The sequence below is a fragment of the Poeciliopsis prolifica genome, unplaced genomic scaffold (assembly GCF_027474105.1).
Source record: "Poeciliopsis prolifica strain line A6 unplaced genomic scaffold, Auburn_PproV2 SCAFFOLD005, whole genome shotgun sequence".
In the NCBI taxonomy this organism is placed as follows: domain Eukaryota; kingdom Metazoa; phylum Chordata; class Actinopteri; order Cyprinodontiformes; family Poeciliidae; genus Poeciliopsis; species Poeciliopsis prolifica.
The window spans coordinates 14,326,390-14,342,108 of NW_026562380.1; the positions used below are offsets into that span (position 1 = coordinate 14,326,390).

A 15,719-nucleotide genomic window follows, 5' to 3' on the forward strand; every position below is an offset into this window, starting at 1 on the left:
AGAATGCTCAATTCTTTATTGAACCTGCTTCCTGAGCGCGAGCTTCACCATTTTATTGATGAGGCTTGGAGCTCGTCTGCCTCTGTTTGTTTTGTTAAATGACAGAAGCAGCTATTTAAGAGAAACGTTGGTGTTTTTATGTTCCTCCACCGGTCATCACCAACACAATGTTCCTTTAAATGGCCATTTCTCTGCCTAATGCTAGGAAGCGGAATGGCAATAATAACAGATTGCAAATGAGAACACAAAGCCACTTTTCACCATCAAAACCAAGTGGTTTAAATTAAAACAATATATATTGCCTGTAAATTTCACTGTCATTGCTGTGACTGGCCATGGTGTTTTCCAGTTTCCAGTATAAGAGTGCTGACAGTGTTCGCTCAAGCTTTACCTTGCTGCAACATATTGTTTTGGGAAAAATAAACGTAACATGATTACTTTTGATCATGTTACGTTTTGTATTTGATGATGGATGCACACCAACCAGCTGCAGTCATCGATGTATAACAGCGAATAGGTGTTGCCATATTGTTCCAGTGTCATGGTCACTCAAATCAGTTGCACAAGTAACTCAATGAATTAATTTGATTTGAAACACACATTAATAAGCATTGATTATTAAATGGTCATTTGTTTAAGAAATTTGATTCTGAATGTGAAAGATATAATAATTTATTCCAAGTGAATATATTTGTTTTACTTCTGTTGACAACTTAATTCAACTTCTATAAATATCAGAGAAATATACTATACCCTCCACATTAATGGACAAGACTGTTGACTTCCAGCACAGTTGTTGGAACTCTCCACAAATAGTGTAATCCACAGAAGGTCAATGCTTGCCAAATCCAGGCATATATTGAAAAGTTGGATGGAAGGAAAACATGTGGCAATAAACCATTCATAAGCTGTGAGGTTAACTGAAATCTTGAGAGAGATTTAGGAATGTTTTTCTTTTTTTTATATGAGATTCACATGTGTGGACTGTGGCTGGAGTCTGTGTTTAAGAGCCACAACACCTTGTGATGACCTCAGAGATCTGGCCCCTTTTCTAGATACAATTAAGTTTTGCATTTCTTTTTTCAATTCAAGCCTTCAGCACCTGGAGGATAAGCTCAGAAGTATGGAAATTAAGTTGGGTGAAGTTTCCATAGGCAGTGATCATTGGTGCTTTGTTGTATTAAGGTTCACACAGACAAAAGTACAAATCCCCTCTTTAATCCTCATAGCAAAATGACCAGCAAATTATTAACCATGGGAAGGAAAATTAACAAAAAGCAAATAAATTATAGCACTATTGGCATGTTTTCACTTTTATAATTGAAATACTGAAGTAAAATTACATCAGCATAATATTCTAGTAAACTGAGATGGACCTCTACACGAGAAACTTTCACACTTTACCGCCCGCTGACTTAATGTCTTTTCTTTAAATCTGTTTGCAAAGAAGCGAAAGCTACAAATAACGTGCCTATATTTGAAATTACACTCTATAGCAAGAGATGTACTTTAATACACTGTTTTGATGCATACAGAATGGGAGCTGTGAGAAAAAAAAAATGGAAGCCTATACAAGCATTTTCACATAGCATAGCTATTACTGAAATTGTAACCATTTGGGCACATCATTACGCCGTATTTCTTTCTCCCTTCTATCTTATTCAACATGCAGAAGTCTCATTACATTTCATGCCTGCTATTCTTCTGTATGTAGTACTTCCAGCATCGTTGTCCCTTTTTGTCAGTGTTGCTGATTTTTAGCAAGGCTTGTGTGCCTGACGTCAACTTGAATACACGTTAAGATCACTTTCAGATTACAGCCAAATATAACCTGATTGGGAGATGAAAACATGGATTTATTTACTACATCTAAATTTCTGTAATTTGTCATCAAATTTTAAAGTGTTCTTGTTCCATATATTATACATGAATAAAACTGCACTCTGTTTTCCATGGGTTGCATACATGTTGGACAACAACTATCACAAATAAAGTCATCTTGTAAACAACGTGTAAACAGCTCAGACACCTCAATTGTTTGCTGTGCCTCTTAACAGCTTCCCGTTCTGGCACATTTCATTTTGTTATCTAAAGGTCAGTCTGTTCCTGACTAAAATTGTGTTTTTATCACAGCAGTACATATGTGGCGGTTCAGTACACAACACAACGTATATGCAGTGTTTTCACTGTGCCACAATAGTGTCTTGTTATTCTGTCAGCAAAACAAAAGAAAATGTGAAAGATAGATAAATCATGGAAAAAACACACAGCTGAATCAATGGTTTTCTAACTCTATTTTATTCCTTGCTGCAGCTGCCATCATTCATTTAACAGTTTGGCTCAGTGTGCTTCCTCTGCATTGCCTGTGTCTGTCGCTGAATGTTTGCCTGTGTGCTGCGGAAAGAAAAAGCATTTAACCAAAAGAAATGTGATTTAAAAAAAAAAAGCAAAAACAAAAACTCCAATATCCAAATGCTGGATCCAATATCCAGATTATTATACAAGTGTCTGATATTCTTTATGTTTGTACTTGCCTGAGCCTTATTTTTTTTCAACTCGAGAGTCAAACTCATGCATTGCCAGTGATCAGCAATTCAGGCAACATATTTAAATTGCTTAGATAAGTAACAGTAACTATTACATCTATTAAAATAAATACAATATATTGAGCTGCAGTTTTCCCTCCTATAATGAACAGCCATTGTTTTATTGTTTATAACCCCCCAGGCCTCAAGGGTCAGTGTCCTGTAACTTTTAGATGTGCCTCTGCTTCAACGCACCTCAGTCAAATAACAAGGTTATTAGCAGGACTCTGGAGAACTTGACTGCCGTCTGAGGAGGAGATTCAGCCATTCGCATCAGGTGTGTTGGACCAGGAACTTATCAAAAAGTTGCAGTGAACCAGCCCCTGAGGCCTGGATCTGAGGACCTCTGGTCTATAATATCAATTCTTTGTCTCTGAAAACTTTTTTTTGATCTTTGCTTTGTACTATTGCTGCTCTCGTTCTTGTGCAATTTGGACAAAATGTGCTAATCGGAGAAAAATGTCTAGCTTCTAGTGTTGCTAATAATGTTTTGCGACTTTTACATCATTATGGATTAGGGTGAGGATATGTCACACCCATAATTGATTTATTTTTTATTTTTTCTGCCACATTTCTGGAAGAAGTAATCACTTCAAATATGCTTGAACAACAGCTGAGTGTTATTAATGTTTAAGTTTCACAAATAATAAAGGGAACCTGATGCTGACATGAGGTTCTGATTTCCAAAATTTAATTAGTTTAAAAGCTTTTACTTTTGGACTTGTCAAATAAGGATTTGGTTATTTTCATCTCCTCCTCTTCTAAAATAATAGTGTTAGAACTATGCACATCTGAGTGGAATGTTCATAGTTTCAGGTGTGCTAAAAAATAGTTTGAGAATCTGTGCTTCTCTGTGAGGTACAGTCTGGTCATGGACACAAACACAGAGAGGTATGCCAAGACTTTAAATCAAGTGCGATGGAGCAGGAAAATATCTTTTGCATTAAAGTAAATGGATCTGGAGGACCAGCTAAGAGAAACAGCTCGACATAGTTTTCATGCATGATAAAGTATTGGAAAATGTTCATGGTCTGCTTGTTATTTATAGCCTTCAGTAGGAAATTTCTCAAACAACCAGTGAGCATAGCAGATATGAAAACATTGCTGCTTATCTATCCACAAAATTTGACTGGATGTCTTTGATTGAAACGGTCCATCTCAGTGTTGCTACAGCAGTGTTTTTATAATCATGAAATAGCTGTTTTGTTCTGCATAATTGGTTTGGTAAGTGGCTTACAGGGACATGCGGAAAGGACTGGGTCAGATAATGCTCTCCTCACAAAGGCCACCAATGACTCCAGAGAAAGAAAAAAAAAGTTTTATACTTGTATGTAAGAAGGACAGCTACCACATAAAGTAAGATATACATCATCTATGCTTTATTTTGACCATTATTATGCCCACTAAGAATAGTGAGTATTTATATTGCAAGAATTTTGAATGCATGTCTGAGACTTCTTCAGAAAGTAATCTGTAATTAATTGTGAAATAGGCCTTTTCAGTGGGGGACCATAGAAAACAAGATTGAAATGTCTGAGAAACACTGAGTCAATATTTCTTTTTTGTGTGTATTGATTAATAGACACATAATCTCAGTTTAACTTTGCTTTTTGGATGGGTTGAGAACGGAATCCTTTTGTTTCCATTGTTATGTTCCCTGAAATCTACTTTAGCCTGTAGGGATGAAAAGCTTCTCCTGGACATCCTCGGGTTTTACAGTTCTGCAGCGGCTGAGGTTGCAGTTCGATTTTTAAGCATTCAGTGCAGATCTTTGAACGGGATCTCACCCAGTGGATCAGAAGGTTCGTTTACATGGCCAAAAACCATATTTTACAAGATAAACGTGATCATTACTAAAGGTGAAATTCAAACTGCACAAAATATTAACTTGATGAAATTTCAGTTGGGATAGTATTTAAAAAAAAAAAAATTCCCACTTCAATACTTTCACTATCATCAATATAAATAGTGCTTGGTCTGTATGTACGTAGATTTTTAGAGGAATCTTTAACGAAAGAACTTATCCATTTTGTTTATTTACTGGGCTTTCTGCACAAACTGTACCATCCTTTGTGCTTCATGTCTGGAAATTTGACTTATTTTAATTTACAGTGTGCTTTGTACTACATTGCTCACTGTGAAAATCAAAGGCCTGCACTACAAAGTAGAAATAGTACCTTTCTGATGTATCTTAAAGTTCCACTGTGGATTTTTAGTGTCACTAAACTGGTTCAGAGCGATGTTGGATGATTAATTTAAAGTCTGTTGTCACTGAAGATTTGAAACGTTTGTTCATTTAATATTTTTGTTCAAAACCATGAAATATTTCCTTGGCATTTTATCACATGAGCCCACAGCAAACAGCTTGACAAACTGCCTGTAATTACACTCACCTGTATTTCTGTGGATATCTTCTAGCAAATACTGAAATAATTCAAATGTTCCCTTGCATTTTTTTGAGGTTCTTAACATTTGCATGAAAGGAACTTGAATATAAATCTCTTTAACATAAAAAAACAAACTGTTAATTTTTATGTATATTTATTAGAAAATAATATTATACATATATCACCAAGATCTGGCAAAAACACACTTAATTGCATCTCAAAAAAACACCTTGAACACATTCAGTTGAAAATAAAATAAAATGTGCAATCTGTGAAGGTATCCATTGATAATGAGACAGTAAGGCTTTAATAATTTTGGTAGCTTTGTGTCCAAATAATTTAGTTTTAGCCTTCTGTCAGAAGAAAATTATTCAGGCAGTCTTGGTTTTTGTCGAGGTCCAATCAGCTGTTCATGGTATTTTTCGTGAGGAAAGGTTGCGTATTTCCCATGTTAGCTCTTTCTGATTGTACAGGCATGCACTTTTAAAATCAGCAGCAGCAAAAGCCTGTGGCAGGTCACTTGATTACATTTCACTAGAACTCCTTTCGGCATCTTGGGTTCTGCTTTTTGGAAAAAACCTACTTGGGCAGCCAGATCTGGATGTGTTGTCAGTTTTTTTTTTTTTTTTTTTTTTTAGTGTCCTCCACTAGTAAGCCACATTATGTACAATTTATTGTCATATTCGACTCTTGTAACACCTCTACAAATCCCTTACCAAGCTCAAAAACTGCTGCGTCATTCTCCTTAGTCAGCTTTTTCAATCTCATGACCAAATCAAACTGAGCGTCAGAAATTTTAACAGGACAATACTCTTAAAACATTTAAAATGAAGAGGAATTATATCCTTATGGTTAGCACCTGATGTTATGCTAATTTAAATGGAGGAAAAATATAATTTGACCTGAAATTGAGGTTTTATCTCAAAGGCAGGAGCAAAACTGGTCATAGCAACATAATTAAGGTAAAGGGGACATGGAATAAGAAGGAAAGAAATTGAAACAGTGGAGTCATCTTTTTTCATCATAAAGTCTGAAAACTCAACACCAGTCATTTATTGTGACACACAAGAAATTCAATTTTGCAGTTGTGTGTTCTTGTTAAAGTCGGAGCTGTTTAATTTCAAAGAGCAAAAAATGTCATGAAAAAAAACAATGAAGCTTTGAACTATTGATTCTTTTCTCTGCCTTTGAGATGCTTTACTTTGAGAGCTAGTCAGACTGCTGCATAATTTGAAACTGATATGAAAAGTATTTTTGTTGGCTCTTCAAAGCCAAGTGCATTATCATTCATAATTAGGAGATTTATTTTGAAAAATCTCTCCTGTCATAAATATCTTGATATTCGGAAAGCCATATGCGAGAATGCTATCTAAAAAAAAGAAAGGAGAGTCTTGAAAACACGTATGAATTTTTGCTAATTAGCTAAATAGTTGTAGTTGTGGAAAGACATTTGGTTGTGTTCAAATAACTATATATATTCATTCATAATGTTAACCACACCCAACCTACTTTGAAAAAAAAAAAAAGCATTTCATAGACCTTCAATTTAAATGTAACTACTTATCATCTGTTTAATTTCCTGTTAACCCAAATGATTAATCAGGAATCAAGTGGCTACATCTAAATCTGGTTGAGTTGAGGTCACATTCAAACTGAGCATCAGAATTAGGAGCAAAGAGAATTGAAGTACTTTGAACATGTCATGGTTGATGGACCCTAAAATGGCAGTCTAAGACTTTCAGAAACTGCTGGTCCTCTGGGATTTTTCTGCACAGCCATATCTGAGGTTTACAGAAAATGGTCCAGAAACAGAGTAGATATCCTTGAGTGGCTGGTGTACGTCAGTTGTCAAAGCACGTTTGGCAGAATGGTTGGAATCGACCATTTGTTAAAACCATTTGTGCAGAATACCTTCTCTGAACCAATCAGAGACGAAGACCCCACCGGTTAGCAGTTCTGTCACCTACAACCTGAAATCTTCGGAAACAAATCTCACAAGCTCCCAAAATATAAAAATGCAACATGATCGGATTTCTCTAAATTTGATCTGCTCTGTATGATTGCACATTTTATTTTATTTTCAACTGAATGTGTTCAAGGTGTTTTTTTAGATGCAATTAAGTGTGTTTTTGCCAGATCTTGGTGTGAACATGAAATCATTGATTCATCTTGCCTGCATCAACAGTTCATTGATAGTGAAATGGCTACTGGGGATATTTTATTGGCACAGTTTTGGACTAATTGAGCATTTTTAAACTCCTCAATCTTCCTGAGTGTTGTTATTCAGCATGTATATCCCTTTCACTCTACTCCAATGGCCTTTATAGCCATAAGATTTTAATTCAATTCAGCGCCTTTGGGATGTGGCAGAACAAAAGACTTGGATCATAGTTGTCTGGTCAAAATCCCTGAGGACTGTGAGCGGTACATTCTTGAAAGGCTTTAATAATTGCACCCCAAAATTATGTATTTTGTCTGCCATTTGTCACTTTACCTTTGCTGTAGCTTCCTTTTGCAGAATAGTTGAATGAATGTAGTGCACTCACAATGTCTCTGCTGTGTTGCGGAATAATGTATTGAAGTATTACCTAGAATTTTGTGATTCACAGGACATCTTGAACAACCTGGACCCTCTGGGAACTGGAGATTTGGACGATAATGATCTCATGCTGGATGTGGACCTCCCAGAGGATAGCTTGCATGGTCAGCACACTCACACATACACGCACACACACAAATACTCTTCCCGGTGTTATTTTGTTTACGCCACATAAGGCCATGATGAATACTTAAGTTTCTGTTGCTGGAGGTTGTCCATTATTTTTGTATAAGCGCAAACCTCCAGCAAACTGTCTTATCATAAATGTAAATTAATGCACTACCAAGCCCTGTGCTTTCCATTTCCAGTAGTTCTTCTGTGGGATATAATGGTTTGAATAAATTGAATCCTGCTTTGCCTTGGGTGCATACTTGCCATTGCAACATCCATTAAAGAAGTTTAATAGATGCCTTGTTGTGTATTTCGTCCTATTACTCTTTAAATATTTGTCCTTTTTTTTATAGAATTGTTAAATGACAAGTCCAGACTTTGACTGGATGCTCCTCCGCTAACTTGGAACAGTTTTTCTACCCAGCTGTCTGCCTTTGTTTTATGAACAGATGCACACAGATGTGCATGATTGACAATTTCTGTTGCGTGAGAACCAGAGTGCGCGCATATAGAAGCGGCTCAAACATATGTTTCCCCTGACGGCAGCGGTTCGATGTTAGCGTGATTGCTTTAATAGCTTAATATCCGCACCTCACATCACCAGCTTCCACTTTGATATCGCATCTGTCAAAGTGTCCTAAGTTTTCCTATTTTCACTCGTCAAATACAAACACATAGACAGCAATCTCATTAAGACAGAATAAATGTTGTTTTTGTGGGTGGTAAAGGTAATCAGGTCATAGTATTACTACATAATAACAGTGCTGACATCATTATGCCCCTTTCAGGTTGTGTTGCATTATGTTATTTTGGTAGCGTGAAAAGAAGGGTCGAGGATTGACCTTTTCCCGTCATGAAATATAATGAATTCTTGGAAATGAATTTTCCCTTGTCATTCTTGAAGCCAGGCAATTCATTTCTAATGGGTTTAATGCAATAGTTCGCCGTGAATGCACTCACTAGGCTCGGTTTGTTCAAACAAGGCTCCCTTTAGGCGCTATGAAATTTAATCTGTTTGCATGGATGTCTGTTTGCTGTCGTGTGCGTATGAGCGTGTAACGGGGCATCTGGACACCAATGGCTGCTTATTACAAAAACTAAGGAAATAATGAGGTGGAGCATTGTGTTTTAAAGCCGGTTTTTATCATGTCACGAAAAAAGGTGACATGCAGGTTTTATTGCTTTTTGTATGCATTTCGTTTTGTTGAGATTTTCTTATTGCGTCAGGAAACTTTCTATTTTCTCTTTACTTTTTAGAAGATTCCATAGACCTGAAATTCTCCAAATCTTGTCACATTACAGTTACAGATTTCTGTGAATTTGCTGGTATGTTATGTGATAGACCAACACAAGATAGTTTCTAATTGTAATATGGCAGGAAAGGTAAAAATTAAAAATGGCAATGAACAGCCCAGACACCCACAGTGAGGCATGGTGTTGGTAGCATCATTCTGTGGTGCTGGTAAAGAGATATCACCAAAAAGGCCATTCTTTTAAAGTGATTCTATCCAGTGACTGCAGGAATGAATGCAAATGCAAGACATACTTTGTATTATATTTTTTATGTTAATATTTTTTACTACTTTGGGCTTTCCGTTTAAAAAAATACCATTAAAATACAGTGAAAGTAATTTTTATTACGGGACAAAATGTTGAAAGTTCAAGGGAAATGAGTAATTCTTTGTGTACACTTAAAACATTTTAGAACCTGGAAAAAATACACACCTTGACACCAAATAAACTGGCTCACTTACTTTGTATTTATTTTGACAGTGTATATATTTTTTGCCATATTAAAGTTAAAATGCTAAAAACTGCAATTCATCCTTTGCTATATAACAACAGCAAGGCTATTTTTTCCTTTGGTTCCAACAGCAGCTATAACAAGACAAGTATTAGTGTTAACCAAAAATGAGCATGAAGTGAACTGAGCTAGCTTTTCAAATGGCTTCAACAGAAACCTGGAAAACAACTAGCAAACTTTCAGTCGGATGTGGAGTATGTAAGCAGTCATCTCCCTGTTTTTGAGAGCAGGAGGTGGTGAGAGGGAAGGGAATGTTCACACTGTAGGAATGTAAATTGGAGCGTCATCCCTTCCTACTCCTTTGCGGGCAGCAGCCATATTTATAGCTCTTACGTGTCACGGGTAGAGTTTGTGTCACGAGAGGCGAGGCAACGGAAGCGCACGCTGAGGAGTTCAGTTAACTCCAGCCCGTGCGGGGCAGGCCGTGCGATGTGGCATGGGGAAGGGAGTTTCTTCTAAAGACCCTGACACATAACAGGAAAAGGAAAAGTAGAAAGGGAAAAGAAGAGAACTTGTGTAATGTCCTCATCCAGCTGTCAGGATCCTTGAAAGGAGAGAGGCCACAGCTTTGCTCTCTCCCAGCTGGCGACTTCCTTCGCTTGGACACAAACCAGTCACCTCCCCTGCTCTCCCCAGCACCACCACAGCTGACTCTCTCTCCTCTACCAGCTCCAGTTCCTAGGGAGTTCCCAGAAAAACAAGGCCATCAACAAAGACGGGGGTCAGACAGCCCAGGAGCCGGGCTGACTTTTTCCCCCCGGCCTTTTGACAAATCATCAGCTAACTGGGTTGTTGATTTGAGAATCGCAGGATTTCGATTCTCTCCAGTCTGTTCCTGACTTTGTCTACGTTCATGGATTTTTTTTTCTTTTATTCAGTTTATATTTCTTCCTGAAGGTATTTATTTGAGCTGTAAGGAATCATTGGAGGCTCCTTAGTTCCTAGGAATGTGACGGCTGCATATCAGACCGGCTGTCTGCTTCTGCGCTATGTGGTGACACTCTGGGTAAAGTATGCGGAACATGGCTGCTGAATTTCTTTGAATGAGGTTTGCTGTCTTTATTTTCTTTGAGCGTTTTGCGCATAAAAGCCGAAGGTCATTTTGGTTTGCTGGGAAGCATGCTTTCTCAGTTGACATCTTTATTGACATAGCTTAAGATATGATTATGTAAGTGTTGCTGAATACGGAGTCGTTTGGAGTTTCTTTTCAAAGAAGAGAAAGGAGAAGTACTTTCTTAAACTTGAATTCAGCTTTTTCCCCAAGTATAACTGCATCACACTTTTTTTTCCCTCTCTCTTGTCTCTTTGGCACATTACTGATGTCTCACCCATGCTCCACATTCTTTCTCTACAGACTTTGACAGCATGTCTCTCACAGAGGGCTCAGACAGAGGTAGCCGACAGGGGCAGCGACGCAAGCAGCACCGCTGGAGTGGCCCCGATCACTTCTTCCATGACAGCAGGTTGGTCAGGCTTCCAAAAAAAGAGAGAAGTGAACAATAAAATCAAAGTAACCTAACAAATAACACAGCAAAGCGAATAACGTGACTTTTTTCCCCTCTTTCTTTCAGGCTTCATTTCTTTAGTAATTATGACAATCACAAGACTTCCCGGTTTCCTTCTCGTCCCATCCAGTCTGATGGCAAGCAGCCAGTCTATAAACCAGTGTTGGATGAACTCGCAATGAAGCACATGACACAGGACTGCAGCGTGCTGAGGACTCAACTTCTCAGGCTCAAAACGTTGCTTCAGGTTAGACCCACATTTGCCGACCACCTTAAAAACGTACCTGTTTAGCAACTGAAAGATCTCCGTTTGCTTATGTTGTCGTTCTGTAGAAAGAAAATAGTTCTAAGTCAGTTATTTTAGCCACAGTCGCACAAACATCGATTTGTGACACACTGATCAGAATCCTGGTGTTGGTCTTCGTTTTTCTAGACTTAATTTCGTCACATTCAGATTTGTTTTCAAAATATAACAGGGCATATAAAATGCTTTAACATAAACATCACAGAAAGTAAGGGATTTTATCTTTGGACAATTATTTTTTCAGTGTCGTGAGATTGGTTCTTAGCATTGACATCTCAAGACAATAAAATCTGTTCTAAGAATGAAGATTTGAGGTGAAATGGTTGCAGAATCCTGTCACAATATCTGCCTGCTTTGAGATTGCCTTTATTTATGATTTCTAGTGAGAGAGATGCCATCTTACCACCTCCACAAAAACACAAAGAAGCCAAACAAACATTTCCTTACTTTTTGTGCTAATTATAAATGTATTTTCTTGCTCTTTCCTGCTGTTAGCACTCATTAGTTTTTAGTATTAGTAGCAGGGGTGATGTGTATGACAGATAAGGAGCTGTGAAAAAAGGTTTTTCTATTATTTATAGCAAAAACAAGATTATTACAGAGTTGATATGTTTTTGCTTCGTTTAGTATCGTATACAAATACAGTCATTGGTATTCATAACACTGCTATTTGTGTATTCTTATGTTAACAGTGGTACTTTTTAATGGCTGCCAACATTTTCCCTGATGGAGGTTTTTATCAAAAAGATAAAACAGACCGACGTCATTATAATTATTTTAGCCTTCTCGTTATCTGTGTCACGGCTCACTCTCTCTTGCTCTCTTGCAACCCGAATTAACTGCAGACATGTCATCGTTCCTTGGTGATGCTGGTGAAGAGATACATCGCAAAAAAACTTTAATCCTGAGGTGGTTCCACCCAAAGGCAATTTTGGAGGGATGAACAAAAATGCAAGATACGCCTGAAAAACTTTATACAATGTCGTTTTATGTCAAAAACTTTGGGTTTTGCCCTTTAAAAATAACATTTAAAAACAGTGAGATTAGTTTTAGATATATTTTTTTATGTGACACAATGTTGAAAAGTTCAAGGGACACGAATAACTAATTTAATGACAAAAGCCCTAGAGTGTGGTTGGAAGCTTTTTTTTTTAATACAACTGAATTATTTAAGAATCTGGTACAAATCAGATGATATGCACTTTTAAACCATAAAACTGTACAAAACAGTACATTTTTTGGACCATATTTGAGTCAAAAACTGTAATTCTTCCTTTCGTACATGACATAAACAAGGCAATATTTTTTCTCGGGTACCAACAGCAGCTAAATCAGACAAGGTAAAATTTTAGAGCTGACCAAAAAATGAGCATGGAAAGAAATTAACTATTTTTCTAAATGGCTTCAACAAATTAACTACAGACATGTCTCAACATATTACAAGAAAAACTTTCTAAATAACTTCTTATATCTCTACACTTATTTTGACTTCAGTTTTAAACACTCCAGTCCAAATAGCAATAGTAGTTGTTGACTTGGAGGTGCTTGCTGGTGCTTTCACTTATCAGAAAAAAGTTTTGACTTTTGAGATTTCCCAGTTCATCTAAAACATTGATATTTACATTTGCTTTTAATATCTGTTTGCTGTGTTTCCTTTATCTCACTGCAGAGAAAGTCAAACCCTTCGATTGCATTGCCTCAGGTGCAAAAATGTTTCCTTCACCATTAACAAACTCTCATCATGTTTTTTTTATTCTCTCTTTCTTTTCCTACTTCTTTGAGCTCAAGGCATACACTGTGCAGCAAGCCTCCTCTTGCTGAATCTAAATTTATCTTTTGCACATTGCTCTGAAATTCAGTTATTTCAGCTTTGCCGTGATTTAGCTGCACAATTCCAGCGTAACGTTAATGAGCGCCAGACTTAACTTGCTCTCCCAGCTGAGTGACAGAACGATAAAGATCGAACACCTTTTGTGACAGAATTAGATATGGCATTTGACTCCTTACATTTCCACTTTGAATAACTGTAACTGACATTTTGTCTTAAATTTTTGACAAGCTTTTTTTTTTTTTACATTTTGACAACAAGCGACGACTATTACTGGAGCATGAACCTCTCAAACAAGCAAACAAAAAATGTGTTCGGAGTTGTCAGCAGAAACATCCTCAAAATCTGCTGCTAAGCTTGCTGAGGCGAGGACAGCTTCTGGATTCGATAAAATAAATATGTTGAATATTCGATCCCGTACTGTGCCTTTGGTTTGTTGCACCTGTGGCTGGCAGATCAGGGTCAGAGGAGAATCTGTGCGGAAGAATGAGGTTCTTTCACAGCTCTGAAATATTGCTTTTGAGGCATGCCTGAGGCAATTGATTCAGCTCACTTTGTTCTCCGCATTTGTTTGTTTGCCCCCCTCTGTGTGTGCGTGTTTCTTCTGTTTCAAGCTTGAAGACACAGGGTCTCCAGCAGATGTATGTGAGCAGACTGAAGACAATACCACTGGTGAGGTAAAGAAATTTGAGGTTTTGCAATGTTTCTGCACCAAATACAAATCAATGCACAACGTTTTCCCCTATTTAATGTTGTCTGCTAGTAGTACAGCGTGCTGTATATGTTTGTGCTTTCAGATGGAGGCCCTGATTAAGGAAGTGCAGGTGCTCAGGGAGGAGCTGAGGGGTAGAGACAAGACTATAGCTCTGCTCACTCTGCAGTGCCAACAACTACAACACCATCAGCAGCAGCAGCGCGATCAAATGGTGAGCGGATCACAATTCCAGAGGAATGTCTATTGATACAAGTGAAAAGTCACAATGTGCTAAATTGTTAAAATACTCATGATGTAGTGGATAGGTGTTGTTGTTCTGCTTTATGCTATACACTCAAATAAAAAAAGAAAATCTTATTTTTAGGCTGGAATAATGTCTAAAACTAAATAGCCAGAATGTTTGAGGAAATTGTACACAGCTTCCTAATCCAATAAAAAATCGAAGGTGTGATGGACTTCATCTTTCAGTAGTTAAGATGGAGAGAAGAGCATGGGAACAAAGTGCAACAATCTTTATCAAAAATTGTGGAAAATCTGGAGAGATATTTGACATGACGACTATTATTATGAAATTGTTTACAGAATCAATTATGAATATAGCAGTTTGGCAGTTTTGTCTCATTTTCTGCCACATGACCCCGTCACCGTGTTTCGCATCAGTATATGTTCGAGGCAGTAAGATTTCTGTGTGTTGGCAGAAAAGCTGTTTGGTTTGCTATGCTAACTATCTTCTGGGAAATTTCTTGAGACTTTTGTTTAACAATGGTTTTCTTGTTACGCCGCCATTCAGAAAATATTTGCAGAAAGCAGTTTTTTGTCAGACCTCCAAAGTTACAATAAGCCTTCTGTCTGCTTCCTCTTGTCTGCCCTGTCAATTTATGTGAATACCATGCTTTGCTAAGTGTGTTAAGTGTGCACACAATTCAATTTTCTGTCAATTTTTTTGATAATTGACAGAGAATTGCTTTATGAGATATTCAAAGCTTGGCATATTGATTTATAACCTCACCCTGCTTTAAACTTCACAAATTGTTGACTAATGTCCTCTAGAAAACATCTGAGGCCTTTACAGAACAGCTGGATTTCACTGAGGTCAAATCACACAAAAATAGACTCTGTTTCCAGATTAAGTCATGTGTGAAAGAAAGTTAGCATCAGAACGCTGCTTATTTTTTAAAGATATTGGAGTTAGGATGTGGGAAAGCAAATGGCTTTCACATTTTTCAAAATTTTGTTTGTAAAAAATAATTTTAAAAAGTAAAACCCATTTTCTTTTCTTGTTATGGTTTACTTGACTCTGCCGTTTGCATTGGCCTACCACATAAAATGCATAAAGTTTTTTGGCTGAATGTAAAGAAGGTGAAACTAATCATTTTGATAGATATTCCGATATTTCTTTTTCAGTGATCTATTAACAGTTATAAAAATATCACCCCTTCCTTCTGATTTGTGAAAATAATTAGCTGTAAAATGACCTGTAATTGACTGTGTTTTTTGTGCAAATCAACATTTATAAACATTATACATTACCTCTGTATGACTGACTATTTTATTTTTATGGGAAGTGGAAAAAAAAGATTTTGAAAACATATGTGCTTTTAATGTCATTAGAACACAAATACTGTAGTTCACGTGCTGCAAGCACTTAGTTCCTCTTTCAGCTGTTCAATTCCTTCCTATTAGTGTGTCTTTGAGATCTGTGTCAATGAAATGCTCCTCGTCAGCACAGTTTATGCTGCTTGGTTTGTGCAGAAGGAGCATATTACAGACAATACTTTGGGAACACCATCCAGAATGACAGCACTGCTGCTAAGCTGCCAAATGGATAGAGAAGTCACGCAGTGACAGTATTCATTGTCTGTGTGGGGAATTAAATTGATG

The 15,719-nt window shown here is 37.2% G+C and overlaps 1 protein-coding gene across 2 annotated transcripts in view; it reads left to right on the forward strand.

Annotated features, from left to right (window-relative positions):
- ccser2a (coiled-coil serine-rich protein 2a) overlaps positions 1–15,719 on the forward strand; it is a 53,945-nt gene that overhangs the window by 18,008 nt on the left and 20,218 nt on the right. For both annotated transcript variants that reach the window (XM_055029907.1, XM_055029906.1), the window contains exons 4-8: positions 7,582–7,675; positions 10,841–10,949; positions 11,058–11,238; positions 13,738–13,800; positions 13,921–14,049. In XM_055029907.1, coding sequence (XP_054885882.1) covers positions 7,582–7,675; positions 10,841–10,949; positions 11,058–11,238; positions 13,738–13,800; positions 13,921–14,049 — 576 coding nt within the window. The remainder of the gene's footprint in view (positions 1–7,581; positions 7,676–10,840; positions 10,950–11,057; positions 11,239–13,737; positions 13,801–13,920; positions 14,050–15,719) is intronic.